The sequence below is a fragment of the Apodemus sylvaticus genome, chromosome 17 (assembly GCF_947179515.1).
Source record: "Apodemus sylvaticus chromosome 17, mApoSyl1.1, whole genome shotgun sequence".
Classification (NCBI taxonomy): Eukaryota; Metazoa; Chordata; class Mammalia; order Rodentia; family Muridae; genus Apodemus; species Apodemus sylvaticus.
In genome coordinates, this window is record NC_067488.1 from 49,957,921 (window position 1) to 49,981,398 (window position 23,478).

Below are 23,478 nucleotides of genomic sequence, written 5' to 3' on the forward strand. Positions count from 1 at the left end.
AGCTTATCTTGCTTCGGTAAACTTATGCCATTAGCCCTATGCAGGAGTTCACGCAGCTATAGACATTCAAGAAAATAGGAAACTAATTGGTCCACTGAGCGCGGGCTCCGATAATTTAAACTGATTGGCCTAAAAACTATGGAGTGGTACAAATAGATTGGCTTGCATTTCGAGGGCTCTCCATGCTAAGAAATGATTGGTTTGTGATTCGTGGGCTTTGTCGTAAACTTATAAAAGCTATCGCAATTCGGCCCTTGTGGTCCACACTCCTCTAACCCTGCGTGGTGTACGACTGTGGAACCCAGAATTCTGGAATAAAGAAATCCTCATGTTATTGCATCATTTCTCGTGAGTGATTTGGGTGTCGCCTTCTGGGGCGTGGGGTGCTGGGGCACCCTCGGTTTTTGGGGGTCGGTTTTTTGGAGGTCTTACACTTCCTCTCCTCAGAAAGCAGGAGAAGCCTGGGCAGACTCCTACCCCATCTCCACCCCCCTGGCCAGCTGGTAGGAGAGGCACAATATGGCTGAAGGTGACTGACTGAAAAAAGTAAGAAGGAAAGGAAAGGTCGTGGCCACTCCTAGGTGTGGTGGAGGAGAAGGTTTATCGTAGATACAAGGCAGAGTCAGACACATCTGGGGAGAGTCCAGAATGGACCTGACCAGACTGAGCTGTCCTCAGTGCCTTGTGGGAACTGGGAGAGGGGAGGGGAGGAGAGGGGTGGGGGGAGAGGAGGAGAGGGGGAGGGGAGGAGAGGGGAAGAACAGGAGCACAGGGCAGCAGCCAGCAGGTTAAAGGTACAAAAGGGTCAGGCAACCAGTGTGTTAGGGAAGGGCCTCTTGAGGAAGGGCAGCCCAGCCACTGGGCTGGATAGAGAGTTTAGGGTAGAAGGCGGTGTGCCAGCCACACCCTGTAACTGGTAGGAACTGAGGGATTCTGGGAGAATCTGGAGATCAGATTCACTTTGATATGTTAATAGCCCCCCCCCCCCCCCCCCCGCAACCTTTTGTCCCACTAAACATCCTGCAGTTGAACCAGTCTAGCTGAGAGCCAGAGCATTTTAAGTGCTAGGTGCTACCACCACTCAGATAGCAGAAGAGACTCTGGCAGACTCCCCCACCCCATCTCTATATGCCTACCCCCACACACACCCACCAGGTGCTGGGAGTAGGTGAGCCAGAATGGTCCTTGGGAGCCTTTGTAGGAAGACAAAAGAGCTCTGTTGCACCCTGGAAAAAGAAAGCAACAGTGGCGTTGTGATGCTGCTTGGCCTGCGCTCAGCACTTGGCTTGCTTTGGAATTCTTTCCCCTCTGTGAGAGTCTGCCCTGTTCCTTCTTCCTGCCCTCAGTTACAGTGCACGGTGTATGGTAGTCATCCACCTTCTGTTATTGAATTTTTTTCAGTTTACGTGTGTGTATTATACCTGTATGGTACATGCCCATGTAGAGGCTGAAGGAGGACCCTTGCTCCTTAACCTCGAGGAAGGCTGCCAGCCAGCCAACGCTAGTGTCCTCCCCAGTGCTGACTTGCCAGACTCTGCTTTCGTTTACATGAGTGCTAAGGATTTGAATTTAGGTCCTCTCAGGTATGCAGCCACCACTCAGTCCCTCCCCAGATGATATAGTTGATCTTTCTTTCTTTCTTTCTTTCTTTCTTTCTTTCTTTCTTTCTTTCTTTCTTTCTTTCTTTCTTTCTTTCTTTCTTTCTTTTTTCAAGACAGGGTTTCTCTGTATAGCCCTGGCTGTCCTGGAACTCACTCTGTAGACCAGGCTGGCCTCAGACTCACAGAGCCTGCCTCTGCTTCCAGAGTGCTGGGATTAAAGACATGCACCTCTACTGGCCAGCTTTCTTTTTCTTTCTTTCTTTTTTTCTTTCTTCCTTTCTTTCTTTCTTTCTTTCTTTCTTTCTTTCTTTCTTTCTTTCTTTCTTTCTTTCTTTCTTTCTTTCTTTCTTTCTTTCCTTCCTTCCTTCCTTCCTTCCTTCCTTCTTTCTTCTCTCCCTCTCTCTCTCTCTCTCTCTTCTTGTTAGTCTTTCAGGAACAAAATGAAGCACAACTTCTCATGGACATCTTCCCATCTTAGAGTTCACAGAACACAGGCCGGTTTGCTTTGAAAGGAAAGAGCAGTCACTCTTCCTAAAAACAAAGCTGACGCACGCTGGCCCATGCTCTGGGACTCCACAGGCTCCAGAAGCCTGAGCCAAATATACTTTCATTCCATAATTTACCCAGCCTTAGATTTATCTTTTAAAGGATAACAGAGAGGATTAGGTTATCAATCGAGGAAATTGCAACTGGGTTATTACTGCACTCGCTTCCCCGTTTCTGGTCTCCTCCATGCTAGATGTCTTAATGTACCCTGTGGTTCCCAGAGACCCCAGCTGAGACCCGGGGCTACTGAGTCAGCCTGTGCCAGGGAGGATGGGGTGCTGAGATGGCCCTTCCTGACTCAGTGACTGATGAGTTGCATGCTGCCTGGAAAGTTAATAAGCTTCTGAGCAAGACATCCCTCCTGTGACGTGGCTTGGTGCGGGGAGTGGGTGGGCTGAATGAGTGGGAGTGGAATGTCCCTGGAGCATTTGTGAAGCTAAGATGTACTGGGCACAGGAGGGGACCATCAAGGGAAGTCACTGCAGAGGCTGCCAAGGAAGACCTGAGCTTTGCACTCAGGGTCTCAATCGTGTAGCCCAGACCTGGCACACGACCCGCTGCTGTACCCCACCACCCACACAAGCCCCTGGCCCCTTCTGCTAACGTCTCTGCCTTGGAGTTTGGAGTCAGACAGGGCCCTTCCTTCCCGGCCCTCCCCCTAAGTCTTCCATCTACTCTAGTTTTTAAGAGGCTGGAGGCGGTGAGAGTGGGAGTGTAGCTCACTGGTAGGCTCTCTCTCCTCCTTTTCCACAGCCCACCCCAAACTTAGTCATAATAACTCATGTCTGTGTCACTTGCTGAGGAGGGGAAGCTCGGAGGAAGAAGCCACAATTAGCAGAGAACCCCAGGAGAGGGAGGGAAATAGAGATGGAGGCAGGAAGGCCAGGGGAATGTAACTTAGGGGCTGCCTGAAACTATGCTGGCTTCAATACTGAGTCCTTGCTCTGCGTCAGGCCCCCAACCAGGGAACGTGGACATAGAAATAAATAGGACATTATCACCATCCTCCAGGACCTCAAAATCTGCCTTGAGGGACATGAGAAAAATGATTAAGACCTAGGCTTCATGGCATGCCTGTAATCCCAGCAACTCAGGAGGCAGAGCTGGAAAGATACTGTAAATTGCAGGCCACTACACAGAAAGTTCAGGCTAGCCAGAGCTATATACAGAGATCCTGTCACAACGATGACAACAAAAGGTTAATTGTGATAGAATGTGCTAGTGCCCCAGCCTGAGAACAGCTTGGGAAGCTGAGGTGTGTAGAAGGAAAAAAAAATCTCCGTGACAGAGAGAAAGAAGGAGAAATCTTTGAGCCAGATCTCCAGTCCTGTCTAGCCTTCCCTGGTCCAGGAGGCTGGGCGGATTGTTCCGAAGCATGGCTATATTACAGCGGTCTCTTGGGGCAGGGAGTTTGTCTTTCTGGATTTTGCATTTGTGCTGGCTAGTTTTATGCAACTTGACATAATCTAAAGCCATCCAAGAGCAAAGAACCTCAGTTAAGAAAATGCCTGCATAAGATCGGGCTGTAGGCCTGAACAGCATTTTCTTAACTAATGATTTTCTTAATAATGGGCCCAGCCCATTGTGGGTGGGGCCATCCCTGGGCTGGTGGTCCTGAGTTCTATAAGAAAGCAGGCTGAGCAAGCCATGGGGAACAAGCCAGTAAGCAACACCCTTCCGTGGCCTCTGCATCAGCTCCTGCCTCCAGGTTGCCTCCTGCCCTGCTTGAGTTCCTGTCCTGACTTCCTTTGATGATGAACTGTGATGTGGAAGTGTAAGCCAAATAAACCCTTTCCTCCCCAAGTTGCTTTGGTCATGGTGTTTCATTACAGCAAGAGTAACCCCAACTAATAAAGCATGCCAGATGATGGAGCTGGTGGCCTTCCTCGCAAGAACTAACCCGCATCAGGAGGCAAGCCAGACATAGCAGCTGGAAGGTAGGTGACCAGCCTAGCAAAGGTGTCGCAGGCAGCCATCAGCAGGTACATGGCCAGCTGTTTGATGGGGATAGGGAGGTAGCAGGAGCCCAGGAGGACAATCTCATTTTAAGCAAGAGAAGGACCAAGAGGTGAGCGTGTGCAAAGGCAGAGGAGCAAGTAGATACTTCAAGGTCACAACAGGAGTCAGATGGATTTGCAGGGTGGAAGAGGTCAGCCGGGCTGGCAGTTCTAAACAATTCGCGTGGGTGGTTTTGTTTTTGTTTTTTGCTTTGACAAAGGTCTCACGCTTCTGAGCCTGGCTATGACCTTGCTACATAGTTGTGGCTGAGGATGATATTGAGCTTCTGGTTCTTTTGCCTCAACCTCCCAAGTGTTTGGATCAAGGCGTGCATCACTAGACTGTTTCGTGAAATGCTGGGGACTGAACCTAGGACTTCTCACATACTGGACAACCACTATGTTAACTCCGATACTTCCTGAGCCCTGTTTTTATGTTAGTTTTAGATTTGTTAAGTTTTATGTTATGTGTATGGGTGTTGTGCCTACATGTATGTGTGTGCCTATATGCATGTATGGAGGCCAGAACAGGCCATCTGATCACCTGGAACTGGAGATAGTCGTTACCCACTAAGTGGGTGCTGGGAATTGAACCTAGGTCCTCTGGAAAAGCAGCGAGTGCTCTTAGCTCCTGAGCCATCTCATCAGCCACATTTTTATGTTTTTAAGTTATTAATTAAAATATTTACACTTTAGCCAGCTACAGTGGTGCTGGCCTTTAATCCCAGCACTTGGGAGAGAAAGGCAGGTAGATCTCTGTGAGTTCGAGGCCAGCTTGGTCTACAAGGTGTATCCAGGACAGCCAGGGCTACACAGAGAAACCCTGTTTTGAAGCACCTCCCCCCAAATTTACATTTTTATATACTTGTGTGAATGAGAGAGATGGGGGAGGGGAAGGAAAGAGAGAGAGAGACAGAAACAGAGTCATCCTTTCTTTCTTTCTTTCCTCTCTTTTCTTTCTTTAGAACTTTACTTTTAATTACACGTAGATATCTGTGTCTGCATGTATGCCTATGTGCATTTAGTGCCTGTGAAGCTAATGGTATTTCACCCTCTGGAGCTGGAGATAAAAACTATCATGAGGAGCCTGAAGTGGGTGCTGGGAACTCAATTCCTGTGCCCTCTCCAGCCCAGTTTATTTATTTTCTGATAGCAGGTTTTCTTATGCAGCCCTGACTAGCCTTAAACTCTCCATCCCCCTGCCTCAGACTTCTGAGTGCTAGGATTACGACATGTACCACCATGCATGGCCACCCCAGTCTCTTTTGCAAACATTAATCCAACGTCATGGCAGAGTCAGCCAGACCAGCTCTGCTCAGTCACACAGAATCAGGATTCAGCTGCTACAGAAGTGTACTGAGGGGGAAAGAAGCCAGCAGCGACAAATGGCCACAGGGACTGTGTCCGGAGATGGGAACACAGGACTAGAGACCAGCTGAGGCCAAGCCCATTCCTCCATTTAAAATTAGGAGGTAAGAACGCATTGTTACAGAAGCGCAAGGAAGGAATAAACATAGGACCTAAAGTTGGGAAAGTCATAGGTGTGTTCTCCAGTGTCACCCAGTCACCCAGTTCTGAACTTCCCTGTCCCTACCTCTGTCCCTACCAGGGATCCTATCAGCCCCCAATGGATCAGCTGAAACAAGACCTGTGTTTAAAATGGCTATGCAAACTTTAGTTACCATAACCTTGTCCAAAAATAAACTCACAGCAAGGGGACTCTGGAGACGGTTCATGCCTCCGCTTGCCATTTGGCACGGAGCAGGTTGGAGATTCAGTGGATGACACAGCACGTCAGCAGGGGAGCCAAAGCATGGAGCCATCTAAGTGACGGATGCTGGAACTGTCAGCAGAGCCAGCAGAACTCGACTTCACACTGCGGGTCTGAGCTTAGGGTGCTGCCATGGAGTCCGATATAGACGCGTGCTTGAGGGTGCCACGGGCAGCCAGAGATGCTCACTAAGAGGTGGCTGGATGAGATACCCGGGAGGCAGAGTGACAAAGGACGCTAGGAGTAGGAGGCGCATGTGCCAGTGGACCATCTGTCTGAGGATCAGAGGGCAAAAGGGATTTCTTCTTTTATTTTTGTCCTTTTTTTTATCTATCTATTGGGAGTGTCCAGGCACATGTGTGCTTCTGAAGGTCAGAGGAGCCTTCAGGAGTCAATTCTCTCCTAGCATCATGTGAGTCGTAGAACAGAATTCTCGTTGTCAGCCTTGGCTTCAATCCCTACCAAAGGTCATCTTGCTTGTACTCAAGACAGGGTAACCTCGGCTACCTTGAACTTCTGGCCCTCCTACCTCTACCTTCTGAATAAGTGCTCAGACTACAATGTACAACACCAAGCCTTGTCTATGTAGTGTTTATGAGGATCTAACCCAGGGCCTTATGGATACCAACAGAGCTTAGAGTTCTCATGTAGAGTAGGCTAGACCACATAGCTAAGAATCACCTCAGAGCTTGAACTCCACATTCTCCTCTTGCTTCCGTTTTCCAAGTTCCCTCACCTTATAAAAGTTGATTTGTACCAGGAGGTGGTGTCCCTACCTGTAGTCACACACCTGAGAGGCAGAGAGAGGCAGAAGAGTCAGGCTTCAGTTTGGATCCTGTTATTTAAGGTCTATCACGTCTGGACAGCTCCCCTGAGCTCAGTGCAAAATGGAGGACTCCCTTTCCCAGCAGGGCTTCCTCTTCTCTGCCTTCTACTTGAGGAAGAAGATGTCCCACAACCCTAGACAAAGTTCAACTTCCTGGAGGGCCTTTCCAAGCAAATGAGACATTCCCAGTATTTTCAACTCCAGCCAATGATTTGCATGCACCCTGAAAACCCTTTCCCACTCTCCAAGGTTCATATATCCCTTGTCCACCCCAAATGAAGTGTGGCACACAAGCTCTTTCACCAAACATCCTAAGAGGGCTGTTTCACTGAATGCTGTCAAAGAGAGCTATAACACTGAAATCCTCAGAGAACGTTTCTCCCCCATGCCCCCTCCACTCACTCCTGGGCAGGGATCCTGCTTACCCACCCAATCCAGACCCCTCGCCCTCCTTTCCTGCTTGGTGTATAGTGATCCCTGAACATGCTAAGGGAGAACTCAGACATGAAACCACACTTCAGCTACACAGTAAGTTTGAGGCCAGCATAAGGTGCGAGAGACCTTACCCTTAAAAACAATAATAAGGGCTGGAGAGACGGCTCAGCGGTTAAGAGCATTGGCTGCTTTTCCAGAGGTCCTGAGTTCAATTCCCAGCAAGCACATGGTGACTCACAACCATCTGTAATGGGATCTGGTCCCCTCTTCTGGTGTGTCTGAAGAAAGTGATATTGTACTCCCAGACATTAAAAATATAATAATAAAATAAATCTTAAAAAAAATAAAATTTGAAGTCAGATTTGCTATGCTAGAATTCACATATAAAATACATCCTTTTAAAGGATACTATATATAAAGTATTACAATAAACTGTGCGTGGTGCTGTATACCTATAATTCCAGCACTCGGGAGTTGAAGGCAGGAAGATCACGATTCAAGGCCGTCCTCACCTAAGTAGCTGTTCTGAGGCCAGCCTATGCTGTACAAGATTCAAAACATCAAATGAAACTGAAGTGTAGAGGCTAATAGCTTTGTGCATATTTGCAGTGATACTAATTCACAATAAACAGAACATGACCTTCATCCCATTTCCCACACTTGGGAAAACAAGAATCTATTTTCTCTATAGATTCTTCTCTTCTAGACACTTCTTTAGATAGAACTGTACAATCACAGTCTTTGTGGCTGGCTTTTTAACACAGCATAATGACTTCAGGATCCATCCACGCAGCGGCCTTCATTTGGATTTCTTTTTCATGGGTGGATAAAACTCTAGTGAATGGGAAGTACTACATTTTTTTGTCCATTTGGTAGATGGACTTTTCGGTTGTTTCTGTAACTTCTGACTACTATAAACATTTATGTATGATTTTTTTGTGTGGCTATTTTTCAAATTTTTCTCTTGGGTATGCAGTCAGTGTCATGCATTTAAGGGTTCTGTCAGTGTGGGTGGACATGTGGGGGCTGGGGAACTGCGTCCGTTCTGAATTCCTTCATGCTATTCCTCAACAATACAGCACAGCAGCTTCTTACATCACATTCACGTTGTATTAGATGCCACAGTTACCAAGATAATTTAAAGTGTGCAGAAGGTGTGGAGGCTGAGGAAGGAGTACCAGGAGTTCAAGGCCAGCCTGGGCTAGAGATTGAGACCTTGGTCCCAAAATATAAACAAATTAACTAAATTAAATTTTAAATTTTAAAGTATATTGGAAAGCTTAATGCTTGGCTTTAGTATCTAACAGCACACACACACACACACACACACATATATATATATATATATATGTGCATATACACATATGAGCACACACATGTGTTTGGGAAGATGTTTGTGGGTTCTAGGTTAATATACTATTTTACATATAGGACTTGAAAATCTATAAATTTTTATATCTTTGTGGTGTTTTAAATAATAATGATAATCATAATAATAATAATTATTATTAATTTTATATGTATGGGTGTTTTGCCTACATGTATGTCTTCATACCATGTCTTGCATCCCCTAGATCGTGAGTAACAGCTGGTAGTTAGCTGTCATGTGGGTACTGAGATTCAAACTCAGGACTTCTGGCAAAGCAATCACTGCTTTAAACTGCCAAGTCATCTCTCCAGGATCCCTCTTCAGGATTTTTGTTTTGTTTTAAGGTTTTGTTTTTAAAGACTTATTTTATTCTCAAGTGCATCTCTCTGTTCGTGTGCATATGTGGTTAAGAGTACGGGTATGCAAACAGTAAGTGCGTGCAGGTGCCCAAAGAACCCAGGAGTATTAGATTCCCCTGGAATGGAGTTACAGGCATTTGTGAGCCGTGCAGTGTGGGTGCTGGGAACTGAGCTTCAGTCCTCTGCAAGAGCAGCGAGCCCTCTCAACCATTAAGCCATCTCTCCAGACCTTAGAGGGTTTTATGTTTGTTTTGTTTTCATTTGTTTGTTTGAGACAGGGTTTTGGTTTGTAGTCCAAGCTGATCTTGAATTCCTGACCTCCCTCCCTCTGCCTCCTGAGTACACAGCACTGGTTTGGGTAGTATTTTCCCCTAATAAAGTAGCTTATCCGTAATGCTTTGGACTGAACTCTTAATGGTGCTGACTATAAAGGACTATGGTCATGTCTCTTTATTTTCCCTGCATATGGACAAGAGAACAAGAAATGAGCACCCAGCCCATCCCCTGGAGCCTATTCTTGCTTCTTTGTATTATCTAAGGCAACTAGCAAATGATTCATCTCCTCTGTCATTGCGACCAGTCACCACAGCTGACCCTGTGTCTTCCCTTTAGCTTTTCTTCCCATCAGGGGGTGGAGCCTGGCCAAGGGGAAGGTCCCGCTCTCTACTGAGCAGTCATTAAAAGTCAGTGCTGGCTGCTGCAGATGTAACTCGGTGGTAGAGGGCTTGGCTTGTGTGCAGAAGGCCCTGGATTCCACCCCAGCACTGCAAGCCTAACAACACTCACAAAAATGAAAGCCTGTGCTATCTGGTGTCATAGTGAAGAGTCATCTGCAGCCAGGTACAGAATGTGCCCTGTGTGTGGAGGAACAGAGAGGACATAGGCATGAACTGACGGAAGGGTGGCAGTGACAGGTGTACAGGCTGCAATCTGCAACACTGATCTTCTCAGAGCCCGCTCCTGCTCCCCAGGGCATAAACCTCACTTTCAAATGACAAGGAAAAGCTGGGCCAACAGCTGTGGCAAGTTCGTGACAACCGACTGAGATGCTTTGGGTGTCTGTTAGCCAACGCTTAGGCATTTGGTGTCTACCAGAACCTAGACATAAAACATGGCTTGTTTCTGCAAAGGAGAGTAAGAAGCAGTTTGAAGACAGCAAGATTTAGCTCCAAACAAATGCTAGGACCCATGCTGGGTGTGGTGGTGCGTGCCTTTCACCCCAGCACTCAGAGGGCAGGAAGCAGGGACAGGGGGAATCTCTGTGAGGTCCCGGATAGCCAGGGCTACATAGAGAGACCCAGTCCCAAAAAGCAAGCTATACTTGGCTATACTTGGTACTGGCATCCTTGGCATCCACTGTAGAAGCCAGCATTTCATGGGACCCGCAAGGTCTCTAGGGTCAGGTGACAGGGCTTGCCCTGCAGCTTGAAACAGGTGCAATTTTCTCTTGCTCAAGGAATGGAGCTGGGAGCACTTTTTGGGGGGTTGGGGCGGGGACAGGGCCTTATGTGTCCTATGATAGCCTCACACTGTGCAATGAAGGGTGACCTTGAACTTCTGAGCCTCCTGCCACAACCTCATGAGTGACACTGTCACGGGGTCTGCACCACCTTGCCTGGTTTATACAGTGCCAGGGGTTTCGGACCTGCTAGGCAAATACATCGCCACCCTAGATACATCCCCAGCCCCAGAATTGGGAGCGTTTAGATTACCTTGAAAATGAGTCGGGGCAACATATTTAAAATCAACATAACCCTCAAATTCCCAGAGACTCACAAAGCACTGGGTCTTTTTAGTGGTGTGAGATGGAAGCTATATTGTTACAGACTTTGGAGAGAAAAACCGAATGTTCATAATGCCAGACCCTAAAACCCTTATTGAGATGTCAGGCTTTGATATTTTCATGGCATCTCTGTCATATTTGGGTTACTTTTCATTTCTAGTCTCTGGCCCCCAGCAGCATGATGTCATCCGTAGGAAGTAGAGTAGTGTGGCATCTTGGGAAACAATGAAGTATTAGAAGTCTGAGACCTGAAGAGCTGTCAAAAGAGCTAAGAGCCACCCATGACAAGAAGGGAGCAGGTGATCTGATGACCCTGACGGGTGAGAGCAGTTTCTGATCTTTTTTGGCTTCCTAGCATAGGGAAAGGGGCATTTGCCAGCTCGGTGACTGCATATCAGGTGTCAGGGGTGGAATTTATTTTCTCTATCAATGGGACCATATCAGAAATAGCAGCTGCAACTGGAGTCACCGCATAATTAGGTTTATGGAAATCCACTGCCATTCTCCAAGACCCAGCTGTCATCTTCACTAGCCAGGGTGAAGAATAATCTAGGAATGTAGTCAAACCATCACACAGAGTCTTTCAAAGCCACAGTGGTGAGGGTTGTTTTTTGAGTAGATTATTGGCTTTAAAAAAAAAAAGATTTGTTTTTATTTTATGGGTATGGGTGCTTTGCCTGCATGTGTGTCTATACACTGTAGGTGGGCAGTGTCCAAAGAGGCCAGAAAAGGGTGTTAGATTTCCTAGAACTGGATGTCACAGACAGTAGTTAGACTGCTATGTGGGTGCTGGGAACTGAACCGTAGACCTCTGGAAGAACAATCAATACCCTTAACCACTGAGCCATCTCTTCAGTCTCAAGCTACTGAAGCTGATCTTGAAGTCACTGCTAATGACCTTGCATTTCTGATTCTCCTGCCTCAGCCTCCACAGTGCTGGGATGACAGATGTATACCATCAATGTTCATTTCTGCGGTGCTGGGGACTGAACTCAGGACTCTGTTCATGCAGGGGAAACACTCTGCCAACGGAGTTACAGCCTCAGCTCCTTGTGGGTTTTGCTGTTTTTCTTGTTATTTCTGGAGACAGGGTCTTACTTTGTATCCCAAACCGACCCAGAATTTACTATGTAGCCCAGACTGGCTTTTAACGTGAGGACATCCTCCTGCCTTAGCCTCCTCCCTTTGATGCTAGGATTATAGGGATGAGATAGCACCGCAGCATCACGATATTATCAGTCTTCTCCGTTCTGTGGAGGAAGCTGGATCTCTTTGCTAATCAATCAGGAGTTTCCATTTGACATTTCTTATTATCAGGTCTCTTATTCTGCCAAACTGAGAGCCAATGTAGTAATTGTGCCAGTGGCTGGGACATCTATTCCAGACATGAGGCTTTGAAATAATGTCACTTGGTGGGGGGTGTCACACGCTTTTAGTCCCAGCACTTGGGAAGCAGAGATAGATGGATCTCTGAGTTTGAGGGCAGCCTGGTCTACAGAGTGAGTTTCAGGACAGCCAAGACTGTACAGAGAAACCCTGTTCTGAAAAGCCATAGAAAGGAAGAAAGGGAGAAAGGGAGAAAGGAAGGGAGGAGAGAGGGAGGGGGATGGGGAGAGGGCGAGGGAGAGGGAGAGAGACTGAGAGAAAGAGAGGTAGGTTGGTTTCGAGATCCACAGGACCATTCCAGTCAGGTCCGTCGATTAGTTGATCCATTTTTGACCCTGCTCTGACAGTTTATCCCAGTAGCATTCCGGTTAACAAAAATTCCCATTAATCAAGAGCCACCGCCTACAATACTAAGCATCTGTGGCTTATTGTCAGCCTGACAGGTGGTCATAGACCCCAGTAGAAGAGCTGTGTCTGATTCACAGCTCACACCTGTGTCATTGTAGCATCTTCACAAAGATGTGCAATGCATGTGCTAGACATCAAACCCGGGTCCTTGATGCATGCCAGACGAGTGTCCCACTAAGCTACATTCCCAGACCCATTGTCCTCTCCTGGGAGTGTCCGGGCTCCATTTCTTCCAGGGCCCTGGAGTCGTGACTGATCCATGCTTGAAAACTGGGAGGCAGACTGTCCTAACAACCATCGCAGAGAAGGTCAACTTCCCATGTGGCAGACCTGAAGGGTTTTATGTCGTTCTTTTTTTTTTTTTTTTTTTTTTTTTTCAGTGCTAGAGATGGAACCTGGGATTTTGTGCACGCTGGGCAATTGCTGTGAAACTGAACTGTACCTCCAGCCCCTGCAGTTTTTTATGTGTGCAAATCAAGCACAGACCAACACAGCCGGCAGGTTGCTGCTCCTTTAGTTTGTTCTGGGGACCTGGAGATGAACCGGGCTCATCATTCTCTGCAGCTAAGACTGTCCCAGTAATAATAACCCACATAGCTACCTCCCCACAGAGTGCTGGACTTGGTTCCTACCACCCCAGAATCTACACTGCTTATTAAATGGGGGAAGCCACTCCAACTCCCACCAAACACCTCCTGCTCAGAGGTGCTCATGGGTGCTACCATTCCCGTCTCTCACCAGGGGCTTCTCAAGACATTAGTTTTCCAGGAGGTCGACTTTTAATGTGAGAGGGAGCTATGTCTGTGTTGGAGTTAATTTTATTTTGAAAGCAACTGGAAGCCGCTAAGCTGTTTTCCACAGCAGAGTAGATGGATGAGGTTTACATTTTCACAGGACTGTTGCTGCTATTTGGGAGAGAATATATTGGAAGGGGCCAGGTAGAAGGGAGGGAGGATAAATGATTCCCAGATGCAGTGATTGGAATGAGCCTTAGAAACATGGAGACAGCAGTTGGGTCATGGGACATACAATGGCGGACATCCATAAGTGGGATACATGGAACCCTTAGGATGCCTGGGCAGGCCAGATAAGTAGGTGATACACAACTATTGCTATAAATAGGCTTGATGTTTTTTTAAAGATTTAATGTTATATGTAAATACACTGTATATGTCTTTAGACACACCAGAAGAGGGCATCAGATCTCATTACAGATGGTTGTGAGGCACCATGTGGTTGGTGGTATTTGAACTCAGGACCTTCGGAAGAGCAGTCGGTGCTCTTATCCACTGAGCTATCTCACCACCCCTTGATTTTTTTTTTTTTTAAGACAGGATCCTACCATGTAGATCTGGCTAACCTAGAACTTGTTCTATAGACCCTGTTGGCCTCAAACACAGTCACAGAGATCTACCTGACTCTTGCACCTGGTGGTGGGACTAAGGTATGCATCATCAGAACTAGCCAGACTTCATCCTTTTTCCTCCTGCATTGGTGTTTTGCCTACATGCATGTCTGTGCAAGGGTGTCAGGTCCCTTGGAACTGCAGGTCTAGACAGTGGTGAGCTGCCATGTGGGTGCTGGGAAATGAACTCTGGTCCTCTGGAAGAGCAGTCTGTGCTCCCAAGTGCCGAGCCATTGCTCCAGCTGCCAGACTCCAACGTTTTAATGATTTTACTGGGGCTGAAGAACAGACAGGCTAAGAGCCAGGATGGTTGGAGGAGGTCAAAGTTCTGTTCTTTAGAGACTGGAGCAAAGGTAGCCTTATGCAGACATTTAGATGACGCCAATTATAAAGTTCAAACTCCGAGTACCTTGTCTGGGAAAGCGGTTTAGACTCTCTGGCCTGCAGCACACTTGGAAAGCAGGCAGTGAGGAGAACTCAAATCTAGAGACATCCGTCAGGAAGATGCTTCATGCTGCCCTTAAAATGACACTCTGCAAAGCCAGGAACACCCTGTTACCTTTCCACATTTACCTAAACCCTGAAAAGCCGTCAGCAGTCCTTTGTGCCAATGAACAAAGCAGAACATAGGCTGCCAGCCCTGGCTGTACTAAACAATAGCAGGAGCTTTCTACTTGATTGACAGCGCTCTTGTCAAGCCTGCATCACTGTCTCTGGTCCTTTCCCCATCACTTCTCTTCCTCTGTTCCCACGTATACTATATACGCTGCTCCCATCTCAGCCTCTATTCTGAGCAACCCCACGCGTACGGTGCCCCACTTCCTCTGCTACACCAGGGTAACAGCATTCGGTTGCTTCAAGGATTAATAATAAAGCTTGCAGGTCTCTTCTGTGTCTGCACACTGATCTTCTTACATTTTGTTGAGTTTTGAGACCGGGTCTCTCATATTTCAGTTTGGCCTCAGGTGGACTGTGTAGTTAAGAATGACTTTGAACTTGTGATTCTCCTCTCTCGCTCCATTTCCCAAGAGCTAGGGCTACACCACTCCCAGTTCACGTGATCTTAGGAAGAGAAGCTAGAGCTTCCTGAATGCTAGGCAAGAGAGCACTACCAACTGAGTTACATCCCCAGCCCATTGGGCTAATTTTCTATCTGTTCCTTCAAATCCACTTTGTATCCCCATCTCTGGGCCCCAGGAGGATGATTTTCAGACCATATCAATTTCAAAGATCAGAAGGCAAGGGGGTCAGTGAGCCCCACTTACTGTTCCTTTAGGTCTCTTTCCTGCGGGGCTCTTGGCGGTGTGTTCTGGGTTCCGCTGGCTGGCCTGCTCAGGCCTATGCACGGGAATGGTGTCCGGCTGTTGCCAGCCCCAGACACGGCTGCAGCATCCTTCATGGATCCTGCTTAGTGGTACCCGAACCTTGGTAAACAGGACATTTATTAAAGTCTCTCCGCTTCTCCACTTGTTCCGTCTGTTTCCTCCAGACATCCTGATTGATCCAATCAATAAGCATCATCTCGCCTGCTGCAGGCCTTCCAGGTGGCACCTCCAGCCACAACAAAGTTCGGGGGAAGCAAAGGAGATAATTCCTTCATGTCTTTGCAAGAAGCAGGAAATCTCTGCCGAGTGTCTCCTACTCCACCATTCCCCTTGACTGCCATGGGTAGTAGTGAGTCATGTACACTCTTAGATTCCCCGAAGTAAAGAAACAGTTGGAGACGAAGGGAAATGCGGGTATTTTACTAGGAAATGTGATCCTAGGAAAATCAGGAATGATAAAGGAGCAAGCAGGACCACTTGGAGCCACAACATAAGGATTTCCTGTTGACTCCGTGCCAAGTGACCATGGTCCTGCTCTGTGCTGCACTGTCGTGTGGACTTGGCGGGGCACCGAGAAGAGTGGTTGCTGCAGAAATGGTGGCCACAGGAGCTAGAAGTAGCTGGGAGGATCTGAAGAGATGCACATGGGTATTTGGTAGACACCCCCCAGCCCTAAAACTGTCTCTGTCAGGCGGTTCTGGAATCCTTGCCACATTCTCTGCCTCTAGTTTTGGCTTCAGCTGTGATGGACATTGGTGCATGTGTGTGTGTGTGTGTGTGTGTGTGTATACACACACGCATGTGTGTGTATGCATGTGTGAGCATGTGTACATGTATGCATGTATATGTGTGCATGCGTGTGTGCGTGCGTGTGTGTGTGTGTGTGTGTGTGTGTGTGTGTGTGTGTTTATCTGTGTGTGATGCTGAGGATTGAGCCCAGAGGCTTATGCATGCCAGGGGCTTATGCTATAGCACTTAACTAAACCCTCTGAGCAAGTCGGAAATAGATCCCACGGAACAAACTCAGCTGACTTTCGCCCCCCTGACTTTCTGATTCCTCACCCCTTTTTCCTTACTGTTCCTTAGACTCACACCAAGAATACATTGCCACACATAAGTCTAACACTCTGTTTTCAGGGGAAACCAAACTGAGAAGATGAATTCTAGGAGTCGCAGCCCTGAAGATGAATCTTCAGTGTAGGATGCTGGGAGACATCGGTTAGCAGTCAGATGTCCGTAGGCGTGCCACAGCTGGGAGTGAACCAGATATGACTGGCCCTGGCCTGGAAGTGACTTCACAGCAACAGAGTCCTGCCTGTGGTTGACTGAGCACAGCACAAGTAGAAAGGGAGGAGTTGACACATGCAGCCTCCCTGGAAGAAGAGTGAAGGAGCAGCGGGTCGTAGGACCGCTGACCTGCTTCGGAAGCCTGGGAGGAAGACAGTGGAAGAGCCAAGTGCCCAGCTATCAATCCAGACACACCGTGAAAGCCAGAAGCTCTCCGGGACACCGCTCGAGGACCCTGGGATGGTCTGCAGAGGTAGAGCAGTCTGCTGAAAATAAGACCCAGGATCTAATTGTAAGGGTAAGTAGGTGCAAAAACGATGCAGTAGGTGCAGCCTTCTTATCGGCTCTTTAATGATAAGGAGTCGAACCTGCAAGTCCGGGAGAGGACAGCTGCATGAACTTGACCACTCCAGAGCAGCAGATGTAACCAATCCCCTGTCCCTTTTAGAAAGGAAGGAGAAACATCCTGCCCTTGTTTGGAAAAATTATGATAGGATTCAACCAAGATTATACCTTTCAAGAGGATATTTATCATTTTCGGATATGGTCCCTTATACCAGCATTCTCTTATTATGGACTGGAAAAAACCCCACTAATGGGAACATGTATAGGAATGAGTTTCAGGGTGTGGAGCATGGCACAAATGTCAGACTGAAAGGCGAGAATGTCTTGACAGGGACAGTCCTGGAGGGATACTTGGGGCCAGTGCTGAAATCCTTCTGGGACGGCTCCGGAAGTGGCCTACAATAATAAGACAAAGATGCTTTGGCTACCATGGCAGAATTCACTTGTTCTCGAGTGGCTGTTAGATTGTATACATAAATTTACCACTACATTTTTTTTAAAAAACATTGCAGTAAAATGCACATAATATAAAACTGTCCATTTTAACTCGGTGACTGAAGACTGGACCCAGGCCTTGTACATGCCAGGCAAGAATATTCTACCACTGAGATATATTCCCACTCCCTTTCCTAGTTGCGTCAAATTCAGCAGTATTAAGAACATGCATTAACATCTGGGTAGTGGTGGTGCACTTGGGAGGCAGAGGCAGGTGGATTTCTGAGTTTGAGGCCAGCCTAATTCCAAGACAGCCAGGGCTACACAGAGAAACCCTGTTTTTGGGGGGGGGGAGAACAAGCATTAAGGGACTAGAGAGATGGCTCAGGGGTTAAGAGCACTGAGTGCTCTTCCAGAGGTCTTGAGTTCAATTCCCAGCAACCACATGGTGGCTCACAACCATCTGTAATGGGATCTGGTGCCCTCTTGTGGTGTGTCTGAAGACAGAGAATAAGTAAATCTTGTTTTTTTAAAGCATGTATTAAGAACAGTGCTGCTTGACCATCAGTACCGTCTATTTCTAGCTCTCTACCTCTGCATAGAGAAACTCAGTACCCTTTCAACAGTAACTCCCCACTGATCCTTTACACTGGCCTCAGCTACTTGACAGAGGGTTTTTTTGGTTATCTTGTTTCATTTTTTTGGAGACAGAGTTTCACTATGTAGCCCTGGATTTCCTGGAACTCACTCTGCAGACCAGGCCGGCCTCAAAACTCAGAGATCTGATTGCTTCTGCCTTCTGAGCGCTGGGATTAAAGATGAGCACCATCACCACAAGATCTGGCAGTTTTGAGAAAGGAGTCAGAAGACTCAGAGAAAGTGCGAAGCTAAAGTGGAAGTCACCATGCAAGGCCAAAGGACACACCAGTTAGTCCCCTAGGGAAACCCAGGGAGCATCTCTCTTGGTTTTCTATTGCTCTGAAGACACAACAAACGCGGCAGCTTGTAAAAGAAAGTGTTTCAGAGGGTTAGAGTCCATGATGGTGGAGCAAAAGTGTGGTAGCAGGAACAGACAAACGCTTACATCCTGCAAGCAGGAGCCAAGACAGCTAACTGGGGAAGGAAGGATAGGTTTTTGAAACTCCAAAACCACCCCTAGTAATAATATACCTCTCAATCCTTCCCAATCAAGGCTCACTAACTGGGGACCAAGTATTCAAATATACGAGCTTACGTGGGACATTTCCATTCAAACCACTACAGTATTCCCTCTACTAATAAAAGGACATGTGGTCTGGGGGCATCACAGAGTTGGAGGCATCATGGAGTCCACCAGAGATGCACTAACCATTCCATTGTGCCTGTGGTTAAGCTACCATCTGGATCTCTCTCTCTCTCTTTCTCTCTCTCTCTCTCTCTCTCTCTGTGTGTGTGTGTGTGTGTGTGTGACAGAGAGAGAGAGAGACCCTGAAATTCTCATCCTCCTGCCTCCACCTCCTAAGTGCTGAGATTACTGGCATGTGCTATGTCCAGTTTATCCAAGAAAGGGTTTCTCTGTATAGCCCTGGCTGTCCTGGAATTTACTCTGTAGACCAGGCTGACCTCGAACTCAGAAATCCACCTGTCTCTGCCTCCCAAGTACTGGGATTAAAGGCATGCGCCACCAGTGCCTGGCTCATGTCTAGTTTATAAGTATAGGGGATAAAACCCTGAGCTTCGTGCCTGTGGGACAAACACTCTATCAGCTGAGCTCCATCCCCAGGCCCCATCTGGCTTTATTTTAAGTTCTTCATGTTGGTGGATCAAGAGGCCTAGAAAGAAGAGATATAATAGGGACAACCCACAACTTAGCTTGAAGAATTAGGCATGTTCATATCTAACGGCGATTAGGAAGAGTATGGCTGGAACTCAGGGGAGCTATAGGGATGTCTGTCTGTGCTTCTGTGCTCATTAATAAGGGTTAACAGGCAACCATGTCAGCCAAGGACTTAGACTCTGCATCTGGTGCTGGTGTGCAGGACAGCGTTGGATTGTGGATCTCCCAGAGCTGTCAGCAGGAATCTGCAGAGAATTCTCTAATGCCGGTGCCCTCTGTGGCTGCTGTCCATTGCTAATCTCTGATTGGACTTATTCTCTTTTGCTCTGATAATTGTTTCACAGAGTCCCAGACAAAACCTCAGAACACTAGAAAATAAAACCTCCATGGTTGACCCCAAATGATCTTGCAGAGGGAAGTTTGTTCTGTCTGTACACCAGCCCCTGACTATTGCCACCACGGAAAGCCTGGAACCACCTTTGCGCACCAGTCAAGGGCTAGCAACTGTCATCTAGCCAAGGAGATGTTTGGAAGTTACCAGGATACAGGAAAGTTTTAGGGTCACCTCCAGAGTGCTTGGGGACCAGGAATGTGTCAGTCCAAGCTTCTGAGTCCCCAGCACTGGGAACAGTACCCCTGGCTCTTGCCACGTGGTCCAGCTTCCTCAAAACAGCCAGCCCACTGCTTCCCCTACCCCCTTTGCTTTTGCAAAGACCTGGATGGTCATGCAAGACAAGCGGTAGGTAGCCTCTGTGAGCTCAGAAGACAGCCCAGGAGACAGCGAGAAGGAAGGCTCCTCCTCACCGGGTGACTTGAGCCCAGCTGCTGGCTCTGCAGGCAGTCGGGAGTAGGAGCCGCAGCCGGGACCGAAGAGGTTAACGAGCATCTGCCTCCGAATGTTAATGTGTCTAGGTGATGTCAGTGGGAGCCGGGAAGGAGGGAGTGGGGCGAGCATTGGGCTCAGAGGCAGCAGAGGCTGCCAGGCGGTAGAGGAAGACCCTTTTCTGGACTGCGGGGCTCACGTTCAGGACAAGGCGGTGGCGGGCGCTGGAGGCTGCCGCAGCCTGCGTGGGTGGACAGGCACTCAACTCCAGGGAGCAGGCGACCTGCACCGGCTGCATGGATCTGCAAGCCTCGTTGCTGTCCACTGGCCCCAATGCCAGCAACATCTCCGATGACCAGGATAATCTCACATTGGCGGGTGAGTCGAGTTGGAGTCCTCCCTCCTCCGGGATGGGTGTGGAAAATGGGAAGGTTTCACCTCCCAAGCCAAACTGCCTGGGAAACTTTATCTTACAGTTCTTGGTGATAAGATCTGCAGTCTGCTTTGCCTGAAAGGGAAGAAAAGAGGAGGGGACACCAGCTAGGACAGAAGGGGCAGGAAGGAATAGAGATGGGGCAGAGGCACATTTAGAAATAACAGGGGTTGGTGATAAGGCATGAGGCAGGCAGGGGAAAGCTTGCTGATGAGTACCAAATATGCTTTGCAGGGGGAAAAAAATCAAGGCTGGAGAGGCAAGCAAGCAAGCAAGCCAGCGGGCGGGTAGCATGTGAGAGCCAGCGGAAGCGCTTTGATTCACCGCTATCCTGGGCTCAATCCTCTGGCCTCGCACTGGGGTAATGGGGTCTGAGTGGTCCTTGCTGTCTTCTGGCAAAGGCTGCTGGGAGCAAAAGACTTCACAGGGCGTGAGAGGATTAACTTTTCTGGTGAATTAAGCTTCTTGACATTTGCAGAACGGCAATGCCTTGAAATTCTAGCTCTGAAGGAGAAAGGAATGAAGGGGAAAGAGGAAAGGTTTGTGTGGAGAAAATTCTCAAGCTTCTGGGGTGTAACACAGCTTTAGTCCCTACCCTTTTGGGAAAGCCCAGACTCAGGAGACATGGTCCAAGGAAATCCCTGACAGAAAACCTGGAGAGGGCAGGGCTGCTGAGCCTGAAACACACTCCACACCCATGGTGACAGTCACTTCTCATAGATGCCTAGGAACCTATCTAAAACCTTTGGCCATCTCTCTCTGAAAAAATGAGGCTGCACACACACACACACACACACACACACACACACACACACACACACGAATGTCCTTCATGCCTTTTTGGCAAGGTTTCCTGGTAGATCCTGGGGCTATGAAGTTGTTCTCAGCAGATATCTGGGAGTCTTGACTCCTGGCCCTCTGGAGTAAATGGATGAAGCGAAAAATGGGGTCCTTTGAGTAACAGGTGGATCTAGAAAATTCCGTAGGAGTCGCCAGGGAACAGTGGAGGAGGGTAAGGTACAGAACTAACAATAGCACGAAGGGGGGAAATAGTGGGAGATGATTCCAGAAACATGGTGACCTCAAGCTGCCACAGAAAGCATGAGAGGCCAGCAGGAGGGCCGTCGAGTGGCAGGTTGTCAGCTTCTAGATCTGAGGGCGGGTCACACTTGCTCTTTCTATCCTCAGGGTCACCTCCTCGCACAGGGAGTGTCTCCTACATCAACATCATTATGCCTTCAGTGTTTGGTACCATCTGTCTCCTGGGCATTGTGGGAAACTCCACAGTCATCTTTGCGGTGGTGAAGAAATCCAAGCTACACTGGTGCAGCAACGTCCCTGACATCTTCATCATCAACCTCTCTGTGGTGGATCTGCTCTTCCTGCTGGGCATGCCTTTCATGATCCACCAGCTCATGGGTAATGGTGTCTGGCACTTTGGGGAAACCATGTGCACCCTCATCACAGCCATGGATGCCAACAGTCAGTTCACCAGCACCTACATCCTGACTGCTATGGCTATTGACCGCTACTTGGCCACCGTCCACCCTATCTCCTCCACCAAGTTTCGGAAGCCCTCCATGGCCACCCTGGTGATCTGCCTCCTGTGGGCGCTCTCTTTCATTAGCATCACCCCTGTGTGGCTCTATGCCAGGCTCATCCCCTTCCCAGGGGGCGCTGTGGGCTGTGGCATCCGCCTGCCAAACCCAGACACTGACCTCTACTGGTTCACTCTGTATCAGTTTTTCCTGGCTTTTGCCCTTCCGTTTGTGGTCATCACCGCTGCCTACGTGAAAATACTACAGCGCATGACGTCATCGGTGGCCCCGGCCTCTCAACGCAGCATCCGGCTTCGGACAAAGAGGGTGACCCGCACAGCCATTGCCATCTGTCTGGTCTTCTTTGTGTGTTGGGCGCCCTACTATGTGCTGCAGCTGACTCAGTTGTCCATCAGCCGCCCGACCCTCACATTTGTCTACCTGTACAACGCGGCCATCAGCCTGGGCTATGCCAACAGCTGCCTCAATCCCTTTGTGTACATAGTACTCTGTGAGACCTTTCGAAAACGCTTGGTGTTGTCAGTGAAGCCTGCGGCCCAGGGGCAGCTTCGCACGGTCAGCAATGCTCAGACAGCTGACGAGGAGAGGACAGAAAGCAAAGGCACCTGACAATTCCCTGGTCACCTCCAAGTCAGGTCACCGCATCAAACCGTGGGGAGAGATACTGAGATAAACCGGAAGCTATCCTGGGAGGATGCAGAAGCTGGAGGCTGGGGACTTGTAGCAACCACATTCCATGGGGCCCACAAATTGCTAGGGAGGCTTGCAGTCAGGTTTGGGGGGAAGCTTCAGATTTCAGGAATCCTCTTGGCAGAATAGAAGCTGAACATAGAAGGAAACGGTGGTTTGACTGGTTCGCGGGGTCCGTATCTTTCTCTCAAGGGAAGAGGGTGAAGGCGCCTAGCTGGGTTCCTTTAAAACTAGGCAGGGCTAGGAACTGAACAGCTAGGGCTATACTGTGAGCCTGGACAAGGCCAGCACTCCCTCCCATCTCTCACCGGGGTGACAGAAGGCAGTCTCTCCCAAGCTGGTGGACCTTCTGAATCGTACTGTCTGGGCTCCATCATCCTGTGCGGATTTCACTTTCTCTTTAGGGGATGCATGTTTACATTGGGGTGGGGCTCTGAGCCCACAGGAGTTAAAAAAAAAAAAACAAAAGAGAGCCCAGTGGATCGAAAGATCCAATCACCGAGAATGACAAGGGGACCTGGAGTGGTTGTGGATCGTGAAACTAATCAAAAGGGGGCTTTCCCAGGGACGGGGCATTCTCTTCGTAGGGCACAGCTGTCTGCGGCTGATCCGGGGTGAGCACCCATGTATTCTGCATGTGCAGGGGTCACTCTGATGCCTGATATGTCAGCATCATCTTTGTTCTTGAGCCTTCCACTCCCAAATGAAATAAAGGCAAATCCCCACCCATGTCACTTTGGAGGCTCCTGCGTAACTGCTTGTGCTCTGTGTGTGTGTGTGTGTGTGTGTGTGTGTGTGTGTGTGCTGTACGAGGAAAGAGGGGTCACTTGACCATAGTATTTAGATCTCGTTTGGGACTGCATTTTTAGGGCACTTGAA

General features: G+C 48.4%; 1 protein-coding gene across 2 annotated transcripts; it reads left to right on the plus strand.

Moving 5' to 3' along the window:
* Window positions 1-267: 267 nt before the first annotated feature.
* Window positions 268-23,081, plus strand: Mchr1 (melanin concentrating hormone receptor 1). 2 transcript variants are annotated; one of them, XM_052161262.1, is made up of 4 exons: window positions 268-348; window positions 16,349-16,796; window positions 19,439-20,295; window positions 21,539-23,081. In XM_052161262.1, exons 3-4 carry the CDS (start codon window positions 20,214-20,216, stop codon window positions 22,516-22,518), a joined length of 1,062 nt encoding a protein of 353 aa, XP_052017222.1. In that variant the 5' UTR covers window positions 268-348; window positions 16,349-16,796; window positions 19,439-20,213; the 3' UTR covers window positions 22,519-23,081. The 2 variants fall into 2 exon arrangements, with proteins under 2 accessions (XP_052017222.1, XP_052017223.1); XM_052161263.1 differs by having other exon boundaries at window positions 20,123-20,295.
* Window positions 23,082-23,478: the final 397 nt, after the last annotated feature.

Coding starts and splice junctions, on each gene's coding strand:
- Mchr1 (XM_052161262.1), top strand. CDS start 20,214: ATGGATCTGCAAGCCTCGTTGCTGTCCACTGGCCCCAATGCCAGCAAC. Junction 20,296..21,538: donor GGATAATCTCACATTGGCGG/GTGAGTCGAGTT, acceptor TTCTATCCTCAG/GGTCACCTCCTCGCACAGGG.